Below are 22,625 nucleotides of genomic sequence, written 5' to 3'. Positions count from 1 at the left end.
ACGAGTGGTGAAACATTGGAACAGGCTGCCCAGGGGAGTGGTTGAGTCACCCTCCCTGGAGGTATTTAAAAGACGCGTAGATGAGGCACTTAGGGACATGGTTTAGTGGTGGACTTGGAGTGTTAGGTTTACGGTTGGACTCGATGATCTTAAGGGTCTTTTCCAACCTAAATGATTCTGTGTTTCACAGAGCCTGAAATCTTACTGATTTCAGTTAAAGCTTGAAGCTGCATGGGCTACAGTCTCAGGCTCAAACCAAAGCACTTGCAATTTTAAGTCCCCTCCTAACTCTGGACTGTAGCATTCACTGAAGAGATGGGAAAGACACTCACAGCCTCCAATGAGCACTGTCCATACAGCTTGCAGCTCTGCCTCTACTGATAACTTTGACAGCTTTGTGCTACATCCCCTTATCCATGTAAAAATTTTAAGGAAAAGTGAAACATGAATGCTTACCAAGCATTTCATAAAGACCTACAGATTCAGTATCTGTGAGCTGGTGATAAAAAGGAAAGGAAATGGGTGTCTTTACCCTGGTGGGAATTCCAGCCCGGGCTGCATTTCGTAGTTCTTCCACACCAGACTTGTTGGAGATGACAAGGACAACTTGAGCATAACTGCCTGGCTCTTTTGCATAACTGATGAGCGCAGCAAGGTTTGTGCCTCAAATGAAGAGAGAGCAAACATTCATGAAATAGGTGAGCATCTATGTGACTGAGAATTGGCTCTCAGTCCCGTTTATCTAACAAAAATCTTGTTTTCAACAACTGCACAAATAGAAGAGGACTAAGGAATTTGTGCACTAATAAAGCTCATTTGTTAAGCAGTACAACACTCCTCTTGACTTCCAGTCAAAATGCAACCTTGGTTTTAGAAGGCTCCACAGACTCCACTGAAAAAAAGGCAAGGTGGATGCATTTGTATCAGGGCTGAATTCAGCCTCTCCTTTGTAAGGACATTTCTCTGTGTGATGATAAATGAAAGCTCACCTGTTCCAGAGATGAGGACAGCCACTTTAACTTTGTTCTTTCTGGGTTGGTGTCGGCTTTCAGCAACAGCGTTATTCAGCAGATGCTGGGGACTGCTCAGCTGCAGAGCTTCAAGAAGATTCTTGACTTTGATGTGAGAACCTCCTCCAAGTATGTGAGGAAAAAGTTAAAAGTAAAATACCTTAGAATTTACTTTCCCATTTAAATTTACTTTGTATAGTTTATTAATCATAAGTTTTAATTAAGAGAAAAACCTATCAGCAATTAATTTATGCTAGCGCTAACTGAATTACTTGAACAAACCAACTCATGCTAGTTGTGCCGATCTCTTTTATGTTACTCACTTGCAGAATTGTCTCCAAAGGCCTAGGTATGGCATAGTCTTTTCAAGGATTATCCCCATCTTTTACACCTGTCTTCCTCTTTCTCACACATTGCAAAATTAAACTAAAGATGATGTTGACAGAGCTGAGGTTGCATTTTGGCTGCCCAAACTGCTCCCCAAGCTGTTTGGCTTCCAGAGGGATTTTGGCTCGTGTCTTGCTGTATGTCAAGCAATGGACATACCAGAATGAAGACTTACCATCACCTATGACTGTACACAGCTGTGGCCTATCCTCAATCTTTACACAGGATCCATGTGAGTTGGGAAGGGGTTGGAAAGGAGGTGGGTTGATTACCACGATTGTGATAAAATATAATCAACTAAATAACGTTTGAGTCCTTGCAGACAGTCATCAGAGGGATTTACTTGAGTCTCAAGCAGGTACCTAGGTAAGACACTATTCAAGTACTGTCACTCTGAAAACAAGTCATTCACTTCTCACTGTATTTAATAATGAAATCTAGATGTGAAGGTGTCAAGTAGCCTCCAGCCTAGTGAAATGACAGAAGACAGATATGAACTACACAAACTTTGCAGTAAGGAGTCTCTTCAGTGCCTACAGAACTGAGGCTAACTGGTACCTCCCAGGAGATGCTCAGTGCTTCACAGAATCACACTCTAAAACAACTTACCCTGTATCAACTTAAAAATTAAATAGCGCATCCTAAAGCGAAAACCCCTCTGAAGTGAGACAGATGAATCTGTACACTTTGAATCAAACCACACTCTGTTTAATTTTTGTGAGTGTCTTCATTTCCCATTAGGACACCTGCTAACCTGTGTGACAAGGGGCAACAACCTTCCCAATCAGCCAAGCTTCCTCATGTCTCTGTATGTCCTTGAGAACATGCTGAGCCAGGTCCTTCTGCACAACCAAGACTGCACCGATCCCACAATTAAATGTCTGAGCCATCTCCTCCTCAGAGAGGTTCCCCTCTTTGTAAAGCCAGCAAAAGATTTCAGGAATCTTCCAACTGAGAGCATCTGAAAACGATTGAAATTTGTATATGGTCAGCACAACGAGAGCTGATAGAGACTAATTCTTGCTATTTTAAGAACACTGTCCAAGGACACTGACCCAACTTCCAGTCAAGTTTATAGGTGCTGCTTAGCTACAGGTTTCTAGTCATAATTTGTGCCAGCCAAGTCTTCTCGAGGGTTTCTAATGAGAACGCGTAGGAAATGATGGCGAATTAAAATGTATTCATCCCCCATCAGCCAGAAGGACAAAGCTACAGATGACTTACATCTCTTCCATAAGAGATAAAGGAGCCATGGGACAAATCACTTTCTGGCTTTTTTGGACTACTTAAGCAGGTCCTGGTTTTCTGTTTCAAAGAATCAATAATTAGTATAAGAGTGTGTTGATAGGCAGACTGGAACAGGGCTGAGCAGCCTACACATGGATGGGAAGTGTGGATGTGCTTCCACAGTGACCCTACTCACACAGGCATGGCCTTAGGCTGTCTCTGGAAAGCTTGATGGTGCAGACTTGCCATCTCAACTTCACTTCAGAAAACTAACAATCCCTTGGGCTTGTTATCTTGTCTGTGGTTCCAGGCACTGGCAAGCAAGCTGGGCACCACATTAGTAAGCTGGGTTTGTTTCTTTCCTTTCTAATTTCATTCTAGAGAAATACAGACAGACATAGAGACACCTTCCTCCCCGCCTCCCCATCCCCACAATATTTTTGGACTCACATGAATATGGTTTTCTTTAATATTTTGAACTTATGAATACTTTGCCCAATTTTGGCTTACACAGAAAAAGTTCTACCTTACTTACAGATGTCAAATGCTAATCTGTTATAAGGAAGCTACCACCTACCATAAAATTGTATTAAGTGTGTGTGTGTGTGTGTGTGCGTACACACATACTGTGGAGCACATCATGCAAATTAGTTCTCTCAACAAGGTTCACTGTTTGGTCAAAATGTTTAGCACGGAGAGGTGTTTTGCAGAACACAATCTTCTCAAATCCCTTTTCTCCTACAGATGAGCTGCCTTCAAACTCTCCTTAAATTTCCCTTCTCCAATGAGAGAGTGGTGCTCATCAGCTGATGCTTACTTGAAATAGGAATGGTTTTGGTAGGCTCTTTGGAAAAGCATTGACTTTGGGTCATAACTGAAGCTGAAAAGTCAAGTCCATGATGTATATAAATTTTGTCAAACAGAAACAGTCATCTTTGTTATTTACCTAGGACAGCGCTGACATGTTCTGGCAGGATTCTGGAGATGCCTTCTAGCAACCCCTCCTCAGCAGTGAAGGCAAAAGCCTTCACGTGCCCTGAGCGAAGGACAGGCAGCAAAGATGGACTGTACATTTTTGCTGGGGTCAGCAATATATCTCCTGCAAACAAAAGTGTCAGTTCAATCAATTTGTTTAAAAGGTCTTTAGGTGTTTAGTGGGAATGCTTCTCCGAACAGGTTCGCTTCTGCTCTTCATGGCAGACAACTTTGGGAAGTAGCAAAAAGTGCTGTCCCACTCTTCCAAAACTGTGGACGCAAGCCCACATACCTATCCCAAAGACTGATTAACCCTCACCCATCCTGAAGTAAATAACCCTTGGCAGCACCTAGTTATGACAATGTCTGAACACAATTCATTTGCAGGTTTGTTTTTGAGAAGAAAGATATTGTACCTAGAGTCTTGTCACCACAACTGCCAGGCGCTGGTGAGGAGTAGTGTAAGGAAGACATTAAAAGAATCTTCCTTATGATGCTAAAGCCACGGCCATGAATCCCGGAAGAGGCCAGTCCAATAAGCACATCCTCCTCATCAGCTCTCTGCAGCCCCAGAAGCATCTGCCCTCGCTCCACTGCACCAACCACAAAGCCAGCCAGGTCATACTCTCCAGAAGAATACATGCCAGTCACCTCGGCCATCTCCCTGCCTAAGAGGGGAGAGAAAGCAGTCAGCACTAGCTGTAAACATATTTTTATTGTTAACTTTAAATCTATAGCATCTCCTAAAATAAGCAACGTATCCAGGATAGCTGCAGAGACATGAAGCCTAAGCAGCTCATTCAGATATATTTTTAAAATCCTTCTTTGTTTCTTACCTCACCTCAAGACTTCAACAAAACAAAGCTTCATGAAGTTAATGAAAGGAGAAATTTTTTTTTTTCCATTTCATGCTACTTATCTGGCACCTCCCTGCTATGACTGAATATCAGAGAGGGAATGAAAACATATTAACACTTCAAGAATGTGTGGCATCCAGTTTTGCTCTCCTTTGTTACAAGGATAAATAAGCAAGAATCAGGATCCAAATGCATGAATAGTAAAAATCATCCCTCTGTGCTGACCCATTTTAGAGATAAGGAAGAGTTTAAGCCCAAATGCTCGACTGTTTTTTCCACTGAACAGAAACCAACTGTTCTAATGCCACATACTGCCTCTGCCTACAAAGTCTATTTCACTAGCAATCGTTTCAACATCAGAACCTTCAAATCTCAAAGGAGAGGAGTGTTCATACCCAGAAAAGCGCATCCTGCATTTCTGCAAGCTTCAGCTATTCCTTCTTTGATTGTTTCAGTCACTTCAACATCAAGTTTGCCACAGGCAAAATAATTGAGGAAGAAGAGAGGCTCTGCTCCTTGAGCCAGGATGGCATTGACACACATGGCAACCAGGTCCTGACCTATGGTGTCATGTCTCTTACACACTTGTGCGATCTGCAAAACATGGTGGGAACCAGCAGTGGTGACAAGAAATATGCAAAACTCAGATATTAATCAGTCAAGTAAGCAGAAATCTTCTTCTCCCTGAAAAGAATCACAATAGAACATACATGCAGAAGATAACCTGGTACATCATCTAGTTTAAAATCAAGAGAAAACAGCTCATTTTTTTTCAGAGAAAAGAAAAATCTATTTTGTTTTTTGAAACATTAATTCAAATTCTAGCTCCACTACCCAGAAATTGTCATTTTGGGTTGGTTGTTTGCTTGCTTTTTGGAATATTATGTCAAATCCAGAATAAGAGCTGTCTAAAAGCAATTACAAATTCCCAGGATATTCAACCTACAGAACATCCTAGCAATTTCCAAAAATAAGATCGGGTTGCTCAAACATCACTGTGTGTTCTGCTTTACTTTTGCCTACTAATTTCACTGGGCTACGCAGCAAAACTGAAACAATTTATTAAGTAGTTTTCTTCCTTCTTTGCCAAGTCCCCAGGGAATGATATTCTTCACTCCCACCCTCCCCAAGGAGTCTTGATCTCAGCTATCTCATGTCACAGACAACAACGTGGGCCTGGTCTGTAGGCTCCCTTGAAAGGCAGGTCTTTCACAAAGCAATAATATTTCCCTCAGGAAGGCTGCTATTGGGTTTTAAAAAAGTTATAAAGGCGTTTGCATCCTGCAAGTAATGATTCAGACATCATGGCTTCTATAAAGTGGCAACATTTACATTACTTTATTACAAGCAGAGGTTTCTACATTGTCAGGGATACACCAGAGCGGTTCCGCTTGTGCCAACTGCTGATGTAGATGCACAGCACCAGCTCACACAGTGCAATTCACCTCTGCAGTTACAACTTCAGGGTCTGAAATAGGACAAAGATTGCATATGTATGGATACATTTTCAAGGTGACTACCTTTTACTGACACAGCTCTATCAGTGTAGTTAAACCAGTGCAGAAAAGCTCAGTACAGAAAGATGGGCAAGGGAAAAATGCAGATAAATACTATCATCGGCTTAAAAATGGTAACAGATCAGCACCTAAACAAAATCTGAGTTTGATTACAAGCCTGATTTCTTTCACCAGCTGGTGGATTTAGAACTGCTATGGAAACCAGTCATTCCATGTCCTTTGTTGCATTACAACATCTCCCTCCCACTGATCTAGTAACAATTCGTATCGGCATTCGCCAACTTTTTTTGGCCAAGGAAGAGTCTTGGGAACAGTCTGTGTAAACACAGTTGGGAATGTCTCTCTGCCAAGCAGTTGGAACAAAGACTCACAGGAGCCAGCACCAATCACTTTCTCACGCTCAGGGGTGTCCAAGGATGTAAGACTGCAAAAGACCTTCTGGATTATTATGTTCGGTCTCCTGCTGTTGCAGGAAGCCACATCATATCATCCCATTACTAAAGGTATAAACACCAACTTGAAACAAGTTAAGTTGCTGTGCTTGATCAGTGAAAGGCAGCTTCAGACCTCCACTCCTCCGATGGCTGAAAACCTTCTTCTGATTCAACATAAAAATATATTCCTGGCTCAACTTATCCTATGTGTTCTTGTGTAATTAGCATTCTTTATCTATTGGCTTCTCTTCCTCTTTAATGTTTATCTCCTCCATCCTTCTTTTCCCCAGTGCCCTAACAGCGGTAATCATGCTACCTCTCTGCATACAGTTTGTTAAGCTAAATCTGACAGCTATCATTTCAGCACTTCACTGCACCAATTCCTCTCTGAACCGATCTTTCTCAAAGCCAATGGATCCTCTATTTATATTAGAAATTCTGGTTCTTAGTTGCTCAAATGCCCAGCTAAATGTTTCGGTTTATTATAATTTCATCACAAAATATCCAGAACTTCCACATTCTCAATGGCATATGCACAGGCCCTGCTCAAAAGATCATTTACAAAGTTCAGATGACCACTGCAGTGGCCTTGCGATGTATTTATAATGCTCAGAAGGGTGCAGATGGTGCAATTGGCTGTGGCATTTAAAACAGTCTTGGGAGATAACGCAAGCTTTGCTACAGTCAAGTTGCAAGTTACCTGCAGTTTAGGTCCAAGGCCTTTAGTTTGAGATACCAAGATAGGATCATCATAACCAGATGCTTTCAAGCCAAAGAAACCAGCAACGCCTCCTACTTCTGAATGACTGCCTGCCAAGTACAAATATGTCAAGGATCATTTTTAAGGGAAATAAAAAGACCCAAAACACGCGTCAAGGCAAGTACTGCAAATTATGATTTCCTGGAGAAGACAGCACTGTGTCCACTGACATGCACAGCTTTATGAAGCACGGACCCCAAAGTCACATACTTCATGGTGTTGTAAATAGATCGTTATTATTCTGTATTTATGACCTATGGATTATGTATAGCAAAGGTTAAATATTTTACCAAACTGTTAACAGCTTGTCTTTTTTCTTTATGCAGCTGTTTTTTTCTACGGGGAAAAAAGTCAACACGAAATTTTCCTCAGTAGATCACTGCTAAGAGTAAAGAACATAGTCTGAAGAGCAAATAACAAGTTCAGTGACTGTTAGCCACACCCTAATAACTGTTTGGATGTTGTACTCACATATACAGCTGGTAGGATCACTTCTGTCCAGTGACGTACAAAACCATTCCATTAGTCCAGGAATTATTCTGTTCACTAGACTAACCTCGAAAAAGTGCAATCATCCCCATGTTAAGCCAACTATTTTTAATTAAGCAAAAGAGGAGTGATGAGAAAGAAATTAGAATTTTCTTTCTTCGTGGTGACCTCAGCCCAGTTTCTCAAGCTCAATTTCAATGCCAAGAATGCATTGCTCACCTCCTGTGGAAAAAAACGTTCTGTTGCATTCAATATACCGAGGAAATTCAAAGATTGTTCCCAATCTTACCTGATCTGGTACCACTTACAATTGATGTTTCCAGCTGATGAAACAAAACATCACTGGTTACAGCTTCCACGTGTCTCTCTTTGTATATTAGACCCCTGCGGAGAGTCAAGGACATGCTAGCAGCAGTAGTGACATTTTCTGCATAGACCATCATTCATCACACAAATGGGAACAATAGACATAAAACTTTGGACTAGCATCTATTTCTGCTAGTGCCTTTGCTTACATACAGAGACTGTTTGAGAAGCCGTATACCCCGATGGCCAATGTCCTTCCTGTAAGTGGCACCCTTGAAACGTATGGCTGCTACACCCCTGTTGGCTTCTCCCAGTGCTTTCATCAGGTCCTCCTTAACAGCAGTAATGGAGAGGACTCTGCCACCACTTGTCACCACTCTGCCATCCTTCAGCGTTGTGCCAGCATGGAACACCTCCAGCCCTAACTCTTTGGCTTGCAGCAGCCCTACAAAAGCAAAAGGAACTCTCTGAGTTGTGTTGGCAAAGCAGTGAAGATTGAAGTCCTTTCTTCAGGCAAGGGAGAACAACAACAAAGCTTCCCACCTTACCTTTCTTCCAAGAAACAGCATTACCACTGAAGGGTATCCCACTCTGGCCCTAAGACTCCCTTCTAAGGTGTCCAGTAAGGACACAGATCACACAGGAACAGAAATAAGGGATCCGGGAGCCACAACAGGACATATGACTAGTCTGTGCCAGGGCAAAACTGTGCTGAATATTGTAATTGTGAATAATTTGTGCAGGGCTTTCCTGTATGAAATCACAATTCACAGCAGTTTACTGCTTGGATTCTCCCCTCTCCCTGATACTAAACCATTAATGTTAATGTTACCTCAGCGCTCCCCTCACTATTCTGCTGTGCCCACTCCACACAATTCCCTACCACACCTGGAATCAATGCTCTACAAACACTTGCAGGTGGCTTTCCAATAGCTAAACCAAATGACATATTTTGTTCTTTTAATTTGTTTCCATGTATTTTCCTGTTGGAGGAAAGCAAAATTGCTCAGGGTTTTTTTTAGATTCATATTTTGAGGAGAAGATAAGGGAAGAGGAGGAACTGCTGCCATCACTTGGAAAAAGCGAAACAAAACAGTTTTCCCCTTGCTGTCGGCTAGACAGATTTTATAAACAAGTAAAAGGGACCTTTATACTTGCTGAAAGTACAGTGTGTTACATTGCCACAGCACCGCCCTGACAAGGTCAAAGCTGAGCCCCAGCTGGCCTTGCTGCAATGGAAACCTAACTCCTTCCCGTCATGTTTTAGCGAATACTCCAGAATAAAATGTTTATTAAAACCATTAAAATGTGGGAATCAATGTGGAAGATAGGAAAAAAACTAATAAAACCCACACAGCTCCAGGGGTTGGAGTATAATAATAAAAGAATGAATTGAATTTCATTGTTTTGACTGTCTCTTTTTGTGATTAACAAGCAGGGTGGTCATACAACCTCACTCCCTAAAGGTATGAATACCAACCTGAAAAAAGTTAAATTCCTGAGTCTGACAAGTGAAAGGCAGCTTATTAGCAGAGGGATTCACTCAGTTTCATGGTTTGGATTTTTACAGTTACAGAAATGCAGTTTCCCAGAATATCACTGACAAAATAAATACAGTGAGGGAACTGGAAGAGGAGGGTGGGCAAGGAGAACATGACAGCAGAAATCTTGACAAGGGAAAAAGCAATATAACATGACCTCCTCCCTGGGTGATGCAAGGTAACTGGAGTTCTGACAAAAATAAGGTGGCCTTGATATAAGATCAGTTGTCTGGGTTGCTTTACACAAGGCATAGTGTTGGACTGGCAAAGCAGTAGCTGAGGGGGAAAGAAATAATTCTGCAACAGTTCCCTCTGATTTTAAACATTTTTAAAAACTTTAATCTTAATATTAAACCACAAGAATTTTAACACAGAAAATGAGTATTGATCTAAAGCCCACATGCCCAACTTCCCAAAAACCCTTCGAGCCCTGTGAAGAAGAGGTCCTTATTAGTATTACACAGTAATGACCTGGCTGGCTGGCACAAGGGAAAGAACCAAGCTGATGGTGGAGGCATGAATCGCTCCCATTTTAAAGGCCACAGGTCCTCAAGTGTCACCCTTATCACTTGGTCAGGCATTAGCTAAGATAAAGTGACCTCCCAGCAAGAGAGCAAAACAAGCAATAAGCAGTCATGTGCTGACAACACTGTGGTCCATGTTTCCAGTAAGGTTTGTGGAAGTACTCCACATGGATGCACCACAGTTGTTCCAGGAGGACATAATGCCCATCACCTTCTTATCTCAGCAACCAGCCACAGACAGAGCTTTATAGAATGATGTAATTTTAATCATTTAGCCCCTGTGCTACTTTGGACAGGCATGCATTCCAGTTAAACGATCTTACTGAACAGCTATCCTTCCACAAGGACAAGGAGTGACGAATGAAGGCAGATTCTGATGAGTGTCAGGGGTAGGATGGAGGAAAGCAGTACAGTGCTCTGGGAGAAGAGGTAAATGCAAGCTTACTGAAGTACTGGGCTGAAATTAAAGACTAAACAACCTACTGAAGTTACCTGTTACCTCCATGCCTTTGTCATAGTCTCCTGGGTATCCTGGACTTGCCATGACCACGCACACAGCTGTGCTATTTTCTGACCAGGCTGGCATGAAGCTGCAGAGTTTGCCATCGATTGTTGCTTGAATCACTTCATAAAAATCGTTTTTAAGCAGTGGAAGAATTACCTGCAGAAAATTTTCGTAGTGATAGCAGTTAATTCTTATCTTGCTGACTTGTTGAAATTCAACTTAGGGAAAATTCAATTAATAGAGTAAAATCTGTACCTGCCAAATGGAAAATACTGTATTTCCCTATACCAGTAAATTTGGAAACTACAGGTGAGCATTAAGTTGCAGCATCTTTTTGTAACAGACAGAAATTTACAACATGAGATGTGAGATTATATAGAAGGAACATGAATTTAGGCCCCTCCCAGTCTGCTTCTATCCAGAAAAATAAAATCTGAGCAACAGCTCTTTAACTTAAATTCTTTAACTAACAATTCACAGAAGCTGACTAGTTAAAATTTCGAGGAACCTCACATATTGTCTAAACACTCTCATTCAGATCTGCATGTTCAGGGGAAGGAAGACATAAATCCAAATACATCATGTACATTTCCCTAAGCATATTTAAGTTTCCAGTATCTTTCACTCACCTGGCACTGAGGGTCACCGAACTGACATTTAAAGTTTAAAATTTTCACACCATCTTTGGTAAGCATTAAACCTGTTTGCAGCACACCTGAACAGAAAGAACACAGCCAAGCAAATGAATTTAAATGTTTATTTTTCAAGAACTCCTTTAAATGCAACACAGTATTTTGGAATGTGGGAAGCATTTCTGCAAACCGTGAGGAATTAGGAGCAGGGATTCTGCAAGCAGTTACACACAAGTCATAATAATTCCACAATAACCAACAAAGTGGCTAGCAACAACCTGAGGAACATTGCATCACATTTTAGACCGAATACAACGGAAAGCAACCTCTCTGCATCAGAAAGTTGAGTTCCGCCTTCTGCTACAGCCCTCTAATTGCAGGCGTTCAGAGACCAGAAGGAACTGACAGGATGAAAAAAACAGGTCCCATAAAACCCCATTCATTACGCAGACACTGCAATTTTCTTACCATTAAGCGCGCTATTGTTATGCATAAATATAGATGTATAACTCTGTATTTCAGGCGAAAATAACAAACCAAAATTCACTACCGCTACTAACAAACAAGAACAAACAAAAACTTGTTGAAGTTGGCATGCTGTGATTTCTACTCAACACACAATGCACCACAATGCATGTGGTGATCTAAAGCAGGCCTTTCATTGTATAATAAGAAAACCAATCCCCAGAGAATAACAAGTGTGAAAATTTGAACCCCACAAAGCATCAGGTCCTCCAGCATTGTCCTGAAAATGCTCGACACCCACTACGTTCTTACTGCGGATTTGGGCATTGTAAAAAAGTTACCAAATAGCGAAGAATACATCGCAGACTGGAACCCAACTCTTTACATGTATGTGATCTTGACAGTCTTCAGTACCAAAAGCAGCCATTGGCACCAAGTGACAGCTGTGAGCATCACCTTCCTTTTTCAAAACAGCCTTAAGACAAAGATCTTAAGAAAACTTACATTGCTGTATATAGAAGTGAACAATACAACTGTACTTAAGTATATATTATACCTTGAACTACAGAAAGTCTGGCTGCAACTGTTTAAACACAAAATATTTAATAAAAAAACAGTATGTTTTATGGAGAAAAGATGAAAGTTCTTCTCTCCAAAGGAAGAGCTAAAAGCCAAACCAGTGAGGCTTAATACTGCATGAAAAATTAACTTTTTTTTTTAAACAAATATTATTTGGCATTCAAAAGCAATCCCTAACAATGAAACTATTCTTGATATGACTTTACCTTGTCTTTCAGTTGAATGCTTACTTACCTACATATGCTGTTCCTTCTTGTCTCATACTATCAACAACATGTTGAAGGATAACATCATTGATTTTCTCTAGAAGAACTTCTGGAACCTGACAATCAACACCAAACTGATTGAGACAGTGATGACATTTGCTGGACTAGCTCATAGGACCTGGAAGGACTGGGGTAAGTAAATGCCTCAGCTATGTTTTCTACTCTCCCGCCCCCAACCAGTGCGCTCCTTCCATCAGGGTGCTGCGCCTGAAGGACAGATACACTGATCCTCTGTCTCCCAAGACTTTTTGTTTGGTTCTTTCTTTAGAAGGCCAATTTTAAGGAGGTTTGAGACACTGGCAACCCGGGCTGTACAGACCAAGATTGTTTCTGTACTTAGAGAAAAACAGAGTAATAATGTACTTGAGCAGCATATTTAGAACAATGCAGTCAGCTTTAAGAATCGACAACAAGAAACCCAAGGTCATGTTCAAGACACAAAGACTCCAGGCATGCAGGGAATCTTGCAGGGACATTTCAAGTGATGCTAATCGGAGCAGAGAAACACCAAGTTCAGGAATAATGGAAAAGGTAAAAGAGAGACCATTCCTCAGAACACTGGCTCATTAAATCCTAAAGAATGACTACTAAAGTTTGAGCCCTGTATTGCACTTACACAAGCAAAGCATCAATCAATTTGAGAAGAAATCTGGCCTATGTGAAAGAAAAAAGATTGGGCCCTAAAGGAGATATATTAACCACAGAGGTGATCAGCCTTACTGCAGGCCGAGGAGGAGGACTGCTGTACCTGAGGAACTGGGCAATAGGCTCCCATCCCTCCAGTGTTTGGACCCTGGTCACCATCCAATAATCGTTTGTGGGCCTGGGCTGGGGGCATTGAGGCAACAGTGACACCATCCGTGAAGCACAAGCACTGTTAAGAGACACACACAACACAGAAACAGTGACAGTGTCCTGTCCTAAAGGAAGTTAACACTGCTGGTCACAGGCTGAGAGTCAGTTCTGCCAGGAAAAATTAGGAATCAAAGAGAAAGCAATAGGATCCACTTATGCTGCTGCAAGCCCACTGACCTGAAGGATTCATTGAGCTTGCTTTCTCATTTTTAAATAATCAAGAGAAATGGTGGCCCTCATAACAATTCCTTTCTGATGAATTAGATCTTGACCTATCAGTCACGTGGACATATGCTTACCTGAAAGCATGTGAACAGTCTTCATTGACTTGACAGAATTATTCATATGTTTCAAGTTAAACGTGTATGTTTGCAGATCTGGGGCCTGAACGAGTGTGAGGTATTCGCAGTGCAGGACAAATCTTGCACAAAGAACTAATTTTCAGATTTCATGTGGCATTTAATATGCATGCTTAAGTTTTATCCTGCCACTGAGTAGTAATCCATGGTAAGGAAAGTGCTGAAATAGGCACTAAATATTAGCACAAAATTATTGATGTAACAAGAGTTACCAAGACAAAGTCCATACAAACATGGTTTAGGTCACCTTAGGAAAAAAAGATCATTTTCCACCTAAAAAGATCAGTATAATTGCAATTTTATGGCTAATGTAGAAGAAAATTCTACTGACAACATACATTGATTAGCGTCACATCAAATTGCGTGGACTGCATATTTATTTACGTAAGTGCAAATAAAACAAAAAAACTATTTGAAACAATAAACTTGTGTGTTTAGGCACAGAGCATAGCAATAATGCCAAACAATAAAAGCACAACCAACCACACCATCGATCACATACAGAAAGTTCTTCCCCTTGAAGAAGTTCTTCAATAACAACCATCTCTCCAAACATTCTGTCCTGTACAAAAAAAAAGTTCTCCAGTTAGCAAACATGACATCTACTAACTAAATCCTCTCTGTATTTTCTTTTAACAGAAAAAACAATGTATATGAAAAGTACCGGCTTGCTTGAATTCTGGTATGTTGAGCAAAGCAAATAGAATCTCATTTGGAGATAAGGAAGAGACATTGAAATGCACCTTATCAGACTTCGGGAGCCAACGAAACATTAAAAAGTTGGAGGGGCAGGGCAGCAGGACTCAGTGCTGGAGAGTTCAGTCACAAACTCTACAAAGCCCTGCTCACTGCCCACTGTCTGGGGCAAACACGAGGAATTTGAGGATGATACCCAGAGAAATTCCTTAGTCAAATAGGCAAGTTTCTCCTGAAAATACTTGCTTCCTGTGGCCAAAATTACAAACTCACAGGCTACAGAACATCAGGAATTGCATTCCCACTGATCTATTAAAGATTTATCCACCTGCATAATCTCTTGGACAGCTCTGCAGGCTTCCTCTTTGCTGGTTGCAATAGTCACTTCTTTTCTAGCAGCAGGGCCCCTCGCCCGTACAACTCGTGCAGGAAAGTCTGTGCTTTAAATGAAAGCAAAAGTGAGATTCAGGCATCCTTACTGCATCCAGTGAAATTATCATTTTTAAGCTGAATGACTCCCATATTCTTCCTTTTTTTCAGAACGGTTGAAGAATAACACTTCAGAAAAAATACATTCCCTGCTAGCCCATCCTGTCATGGAGGTGAACAGGCTCTTATAGCCCTCAGCACAGGACTGTGAACCAGAAATCCATGAATTCTATTGTTGGTTCTGACACCAACTCAGTGTAGCCCCTTGGACAAGTCACTGAACTTTAACACCTCGCAGTTTCTTCCTCTTCTCCCTGAGTTGGGTTACTATTTTACTCCTGTCATAGGTTTGGAAAGATGAACTCATTGATGATTTATAGTTTCATAACACCAGATTACAGTACATAATCCTATAAACCACTATGGAAGTTCTCTTTAGGGTTGTAAGGTTAAGGCTGAGTTAGGTCTTGCACGTAAAGGATATGTTAGAACTAGTGTATTAACACTGTATCCCCAGAATTGCTCCACTTACTATTAAACACAAACTAAATCTAGAAGGACAAAAAGAACAAGACAGCATAACGTTAACATGTTTTAACTATACTTTATCCATTCACCTCTCTCCGGCTTGTGGACAGTCAAGTAAAATGTCCCTTTTGAAGAGCTGATTCTACACACTACTAGCCTGTTTTCTGAAACAACATCTCATTCCTCCTTTCCACATTACGATTTATATTAGGATAAATCTCAACCCTATATTTATACAAGCAGCCAAAGCAGGCTCACACAAAGCTCCCTTTCTCCACATCTCAGTGTGCTGACCTGAGTCTTATGCATGCTTACAAACATGCAAGTTGTTGGCCTGTTTCTCTACATGGCAGTAATACAGACTAAATGCTGTTACAGAACAAAGGCAGTGAAAAGGTTGTTTTTATTTAAAAAAAAAGAAAGTTCCACTAGATTATACCACATGTAGCATGTGACAAGACAAGAAACAAACATGCAAGTTGTTGGCCTGTTTCTCTACATGGCAGTAATACAGACTAAATGCTGTTACAGAACAAAGGCAGTGAAAAGGTTGTTTTTATTTAAAAAAAAAGAAAGTTCCACTAGATTATACCACATGTAGCATGTGACAGCAAAGACAAGAAGTCCGTGAAACCGACACACAGCCACAGACACACAGCTGAACACAGCAGCTACTGTGAGACTGGACCAAAATAGCCACAGCGGTAAGTTACTCTCCCAAAGGATCCCCAATGACTTCAGAGGCGTTACTGCTCAAAGCAATTGCAGAGATATGCAGTTACATTTCCCTCTCCATGTAAGACAGATGCTGTCTAGCCTTGAAGAAATAAGAGTATTCTCCTTAAGTTAGGACTATTTGACCAGTCCCTCCCAAATCACTCCACAGATAGCATTTTGCTGGTATCTGTCTGTGCAGAAATTATTCTTACCCTTACAGAAGGATTTATTGAAATACTTTCTCTGCCACAATTTTTTTGTCTTTTAAATGGCTAACTAGAATCCTGAAGAAGCTGATCAAAGAGCTGTTCTCTGTGAACAGAAAAATCAGCCTGTTCAAGTTCCCTGCACCTTCACCATCTGTCTCTAATTACAAAACTAATTAATTCAGTAGCTATTTGAGAAGAAACAACAGTTGAAAAGTTACCTAGTTCTAGGTAACTATCATGGGTGAAGGCCAAATGCATAGATAACTTGACAGAGGAGTTTCCAGTATCAAAATATTTACCTGATAATAAATCTACAAGCTTCCTGGGGATTGGTGAAAGCTTTCCACCTTGCTGTTGGGATCCCATGTCGATCCAGAAAGGCTTTGGCAAAACTGGTGTTGGATGCCAGCTGGGCTGCTTTTGCAGATGGTCCAAAACACCTAACTCCTGCTGCTCTCAAGTCATCAACAATCCCTAATAATCAAAAATAGCAAAAGAACCAAGTAATCTCTTTGGAAACATCAAGTCATTTTGACAAAAGGAAAACCACATATAACCATGCCGGCAGTCTGTTACACTCTTCCTTGTCCCAAACAGCTAATTCATCCTTAAAATAAAGTTCAGCACATCCAATGACCTGTTTCATCATTTAGTTTTAAGAGGTCTTTACATTACTAAGCACTGTCACAGTTACCGCCCCATGACTAGCATTAGGACTGTCTGGTACTTCTGTTCACTATTTAAGACATGGAGATCTTACTGCACATTACAATAAATGCATGTGATGGTCTGGGTACTGTTGCATACAGCAACAATGTTAAGGCTATTGCAAGAAAATTCTTTATATAAAGGAAAGCAGAGCAGAAGACACAAGAGTACTTGTAACCATTACCGATTCTTGATCCTGAATGATTTCCCCTGCTGATTTCTAACATACAAAAAGCAGCATACAGCTATGAAGCCAAATGTTTTAAGTGACTACAATTTACATTTACAAGATAATCCGTATTTTCTTGCTCTTCAGTTTAATTAAGTCAGTGTGTGTCCTAAGATCCGAAAGAGGTAATTTTAAAGCAGAATTCAAGGTGCTGATTTTTACTGTCAGGTTCATTTATTTCAACCTTACCAGCTGCCAAAAGAGCTTCTTGTCCAACTAACACAAGTCCAATGTTATGATCTTTGCAGAACTGGGTAACAATAGTGTGGTTGCTCACTAATACAGCTGAAAAGGAAAAGGAAATTTAATTAAGTTACCACTGTAAAGCCTAAATAAGAGATGGGAGATGAGAATGTCATTGTTCCATCTCCCTAAGAAGTATGGTTAAAATAATGCCCCAGCCTATGAAGGGCAAAGTAAAACAAACAATATAATAATAACAGTCCAGAAGGAACAGTGAACATTTCCAGTTTGCACTACTGTTTTTAATACACATCTGCTAAGTTATTAAATGTATTTTATTTGCTATATGTAATCAACATAAACTTTTAAAAGCTGCTTATCATAACAGAACAAAAACTTTAAAAAATAAAACCGTACATTCATAAGGAAACTCAATTTCAACATCTGAGCAAAGTTTTACTCAATGGTAGCGCATGATGTAGCTAAATTTAGCTAAGCAGCCTGGGCAGACACCAGAGAAGTTTCTATCCAGAAGTTAATAACTCTGAGCCTTCTATTCCTTTGTTACATTTTGCTGAAATTGGTAAGTGAATTCAAGCATGACAGTGGGAGGAAAGAGATGAGGTGTAGAAATATAGTGTCTCATATAAGCCTCACTATCTCAAGAAGCTAGGCTAAAAATAGATATAGTATGATGTTTTACTAGGCAGTTCTAAAATTCAGAAACAAAACATACAGAAGAAAATACATATGTACCTTAAATAATCTGTGGTACCAGGAAAAGAAAAGAGTAATTGTTATCTCCTACCGACTCAACACAAATGTGGTCAGTTTTGTTTCAGTTCCAACACCCATATTACTGATTACTTGGCACAATATTCTGTTTTTTTCCCCTTTTTACCTGAGTTGGAAATTTTTCCATTGTCAGCTGTTCCTGCATTTCCTGGAGCAACAAACACATGTTTTACATGTGGGGACTGGGCCAACTTCCAGGCCAGCGCATGCTCTCTCCCTCCACTGCCAATCACAAGCACCCGATCAGCCATTAACCTGTGCAAACCCAGAATCATCATATATAGTACTATCTCTTTATTTCACAAACCCATGTAAAAATAAGCAAAAATATATAAATTATATCTCTCACTTATAATTGGTAAGTAATATCAATCCAGTTCGTATTAGAAAGGTATCTATAAGACATCTGAACAATGTGACTGTAACAGTAGTGTCACTGGATGGATGCATCATTCACATTTGGTTTAACTACTGACAACAGTGAAATCACTGGGAATTTTTTCCACTTGTTTCAGTATAGTCAAGATTTCCTCTCTTAAGTATCCAGGCTGAAATAACCTTGTCATGACTAGGTGTCATCAAGTCCTTTGAACAACTACACAGGACAGGACAGAAAGTTTCATACAAATGCTCTAGGTAACTTTGCCAGTTAAATATATTTCAAACTGAACACTGTAGTCAATCTAGGAACTTTTATAAGTGTAAACATGCTCAGTAATAAATGGTAAAGACAGTTTTCAGAACAGATTTTATACTTTGACAATTGCTGAGGGTAACTTCAGCAGAACAGCATGCTCAATAAAAGAACAACTGTTAATTTCGCTAGCACACTGACATTTAAAACAGTTCCTCCATAATATTTCTAGGCAAATTAGTTTTGATTTATTTCAGAAATATTATCATACCCAATATAGGTCACATCTGCAAACTTAATTTTTCCGTATGTGTTGAATGTGGACAAATGTCAGAAAGAAAAAACACCCCAGAACATGACCTTTAAGGAAGATGCTAACGGCATAAACCAGTCCTTACCCAGGAAATAGATAATAAATTAAAGATACCATAAAACACCAGCTTTGCAAGCAACATGTCAGCAGTCTTTTCCTAAGAAATCAGAACCATTGGTTTGAGTTCATTACATAGCTTCCAAAGGCAAACAGAAGCTAAATGGTGACACTGAGGTATAACATTTCAGAAAAGATGTTCATAGAACTGTGATAAATCAATAATCGTGTTTCAAGTTCCTAAGACAGTATTAAAATGTCTTAACCTAATACCAACAAAATAAAATTTAACTATATATATTTTCATAATTATTAAATTGTCCAAGTACAATGTAAGTACTTCAGGTAGCCTGTTCCTGGGGATTACAGACCGTTGTGGATTATCTAAGAGACTAATTTTAAGTTTTAGGTATTGTGCTCTAGGCATATAAACACAGAGCATATGCCTAATGCTTTATCAATCGCCAGACTGATTTCCTTGCAAAAGACTTTTCTAAGTCTTTATACTGTGTAACTATCCCATATGTCAGACTTTGTCTTTCCTTTTGTCACTGCTTGACAAATAATTCTGGAGTCACTAGGAAGTTGCTGTGAACTTAAAAGCAAAGGGTTACAACTGCTCTATCTCTAACAAAGACATCAACATGCTCTCTACAAAGCTTCATTAGGCACTACAGTCCAACCATTATTAATAAAAAGCAAAGTGTTTTTAAAAGCAAAATTATTTTTTCCCTTAAATATAATTTCACAATTCACTGAAGTTTTCTAAGGCAGAATAAATTGAAGTTCCTGACTGGGAAGAAAGGGAAACCAAGCAGCGCTTCCTGCCCTGTGAAAAAAATGCACATTTCCATTCCAGATCATAGTGAGGACACTAAAGACCTTTTTTGCAAAGCAATTCAAAAGTGCGCTGGAAGAAAAGAAAGCTGGTAAGACCGTTCGTCCTAGAGGAAATGCTGTAGAGAGGGACGTCTCACTTGAATCATCTTCCCTTACCGTGTCAGACCCTGCTGTTTGTCCACACAAAAGGCTGCGGAGTCCTCCAGACAGATTCGAGTTCTTCCTTCAGTTCGTGCTTCAGATCCAAATGATTTTGGATCCTTGGCAAGCTTGCCAAGGGTGGCAAGGGTGAGAGGGTGAAAGAACCAGACAGACCTGCATACTGCCCTGTCCCCTTTTATCCTCCTGTCTGATGGGAGGATCCCCAGCAGGATCCCCTTAATGCCGCCCACCCTTCAAAACAGACCTCCCCACAGACTTCAGCAGCATGGACCGTTCTCCCCTCTTTCCATTTTTCCTCAGCTAGCAACAAAAAAGACCTCTTCCCCACCAATCAATCCTACAATGTTAATAGTATTCAACTCTAGAAAAAAAAGAAGCTACAATGTGGTATCAAGAAGCTGAGATCACTGCTCAGTTCCCATGTTAAGAGCAATTTTATATCCTCTGACAAGTAAAGAATCCCAAAGACAACTTGTAAAAATAAAACATAGCTTTCACGGTCTACAGCTAAACAGAAACGCTCCAGTTACAACCTGCACGCATAACTCCCACAGACATATTCTTTGTAATGGAACATATCCTTAGATATATAAATAAAGGTTATTTTAGTATCTAGCACACACTTGAATTGTGCCCCACTTAATTACCACCCTTTTTACCTTTTGAAGAAATTTAATACAAGCGGTGGCAGAGATACAATGTATATAATAAGCATTATTTTATTTTCCACTGGTTCCTGCACCATACTCTTCAACAGCCTAATCCTTTCATGATAGTATCGGAAGTCGTTTGGTTGACGTTTGGCAAGCTTGCAATGCTACCACTCTTTACTGAAAACAAAATTAACGTATCCCAACATAGCACTGAGGAGTATCTGCATCCCTTAAAGTCAGGCAATGAGAAATAAAAAAAAATACATTGATAGAAACACAAGCCATTCCTTCCACACCACTAAAACACTTTTTAAAGGAAATCTGCAAAGTTTGTTTAAAACTTCTATGGAATTAACGGCTTGTGTACCATTGGACAGATGTTGTACTTGAACCTCCCAGTTTAAGGAGACATGCCTGCTACAACGGTCTTAAGCATCACTTACCAAGTATCTGTAGACTGCCTTCCTTAGATTTGCAAACTCATGGTTCCACATTTTCTACCTGTGACTGAAGAGCAAACCACTACAAGGAAAGAAGAGTCCTATTTCTTATAAGACAAAACAAGGATAAAATTTCTCTCTCTTTTGCAACAGTTTTTGGAATTTTTTCTTATAGTCAGGAGGCTATGACAATCTGAGTCGGAAACAGAACTCGTGTAGCCCTGAAACATCTCTCTGCTGCACGACTGGTCAGAAGAAGGTAATTTAAACTTGCATTCACTCCGGTGGGTCAATTTGTATTGCAATTATTTGACCAAACTGTTTTCTTAGGTGATGAAGTGTATATGCAGCAGAGAAAGACAATATACACAGAAACTTCCAATATCAAAATCTGACTTTTACAGAAAGTGAACTTTAAATTAAAATAATGTAGAAAACCATTACCTAATGAATAGAAGAGAAAATCTCTCTGAAACAATGTATTTTAGTGTTGTTTATTCACCAAGACAGCACACTGGCAAAGTCGTAACAGGATGAGCAGTCAGAGTACAATAGTGGAAGCTGTAAAACGAAGCAGATTGCACTACATGGCTGTCGCTTCCTTTCAGACCTCAATGCCACCATTTCTCTGGCTGGATATGCAGCATGCTCAACCATACCCCATCAAGTACCATTAATAAAAAACACAAGGGGTTTTTTTGTCCGTTTGTTTTTTAATAATAGATGCTGCTGTTCAGGAAGGAAACATTGTTATTTGTCTTCCATCTACTGGGCCTTTAGTTCGTGCACCTGGGTCCTCCTTTCCAGGCTGAGGATGAAAACTGTTTCTTGGTTTGGGGTTTCTTTAGCTGAAGTTGCCATTCCCCGACAGCCAGACGATGCCATGCATGGAGGCCGTAGGAAAACCCACCAGGTGTTACCTGCCCTGCCGCCGCAAGGCAGCGGAGGCCGGGAGCTCTGGGTCGCAGCGGGCCTGGCGCTGCCTTTCTGGGTGAGCCCAACGAATGCCAGCACACCCTGCTGCTAGTGCAGCTGCTCAGAGGCACTCACAGCATTTTGAAAACCGTGTTATGGGCAGGGACGAGAACGCTGTGAAAGACCAAGTGTTTGTCAGGGTAAGCACTGCACACAAGCTGTTTCACAAGCCCGTTAAGAGGCAGGGGAACTTGTCATCTACTAAGGTGGAATTCACTCAGGAGAGCGAAGGCTACAAAGCAGTTAAGGTCTCCGTGTATAAGTGCACATATAAAAAAAAGAATAATAAAAGTCGTGCCCCCCATACAGCCTCACCGAGAGCCGTTGCCACGCCAACCCCGGCGCCATGTTGGACGCCGCTGAGACTCC

General features: G+C 40.4%; 1 protein-coding gene across 1 annotated transcript in view; it reads right to left on the bottom strand.

Annotated features, from left to right (window-relative positions):
- LOC103902070 (trifunctional purine biosynthetic protein adenosine-3-like) overlaps positions 1–18,457 on the bottom strand; it is a 22,355-nt gene extending 3,898 nt beyond the window's left edge. The window contains exons 1-18 of the mRNA XM_019473055.1: positions 18,289–18,457; positions 17,394–17,489; positions 16,567–16,741; positions 14,713–14,824; positions 14,191–14,250; positions 13,223–13,348; positions 12,443–12,530; positions 11,162–11,247; positions 10,520–10,688; positions 8,176–8,407; positions 7,946–8,040; positions 7,108–7,217; positions 4,852–5,050; positions 4,016–4,267; positions 3,571–3,723; positions 2,152–2,358; positions 990–1,133; positions 533–663 (exon numbers count right to left, since the gene is read on the bottom strand). Of these exons, the coding sequence (XP_019328600.1) occupies positions 533–663; positions 990–1,133; positions 2,152–2,358; positions 3,571–3,723; positions 4,016–4,267; positions 4,852–5,050; positions 7,108–7,217; positions 7,946–8,040; positions 8,176–8,407; positions 10,520–10,688; positions 11,162–11,247; positions 12,443–12,530; positions 13,223–13,348; positions 14,191–14,250; positions 14,713–14,824; positions 16,567–16,741; positions 17,394–17,489; positions 18,289–18,457 (2,604 nt within the window). The remainder of the gene's footprint in view (positions 1–532; positions 664–989; positions 1,134–2,151; positions 2,359–3,570; positions 3,724–4,015; positions 4,268–4,851; positions 5,051–7,107; positions 7,218–7,945; positions 8,041–8,175; positions 8,408–10,519; positions 10,689–11,161; positions 11,248–12,442; positions 12,531–13,222; positions 13,349–14,190; positions 14,251–14,712; positions 14,825–16,566; positions 16,742–17,393; positions 17,490–18,288) is intronic.
- Positions 18,458–22,625: the final 4,168 nt, after the last annotated feature.

The sequence above is a fragment of the Aptenodytes forsteri genome, unplaced genomic scaffold, assembly GCF_000699145.1.
Source record: "Aptenodytes forsteri isolate BGI_AS27 unplaced genomic scaffold, ASM69914v1 Scaffold2, whole genome shotgun sequence".
Taxonomy (NCBI): Eukaryota; Metazoa; Chordata; class Aves; order Sphenisciformes; family Spheniscidae; genus Aptenodytes; species Aptenodytes forsteri.
Note: the sequence above shows the minus strand (reverse complement) of the source record. Positions and strands in the feature narration are given on the sequence as shown.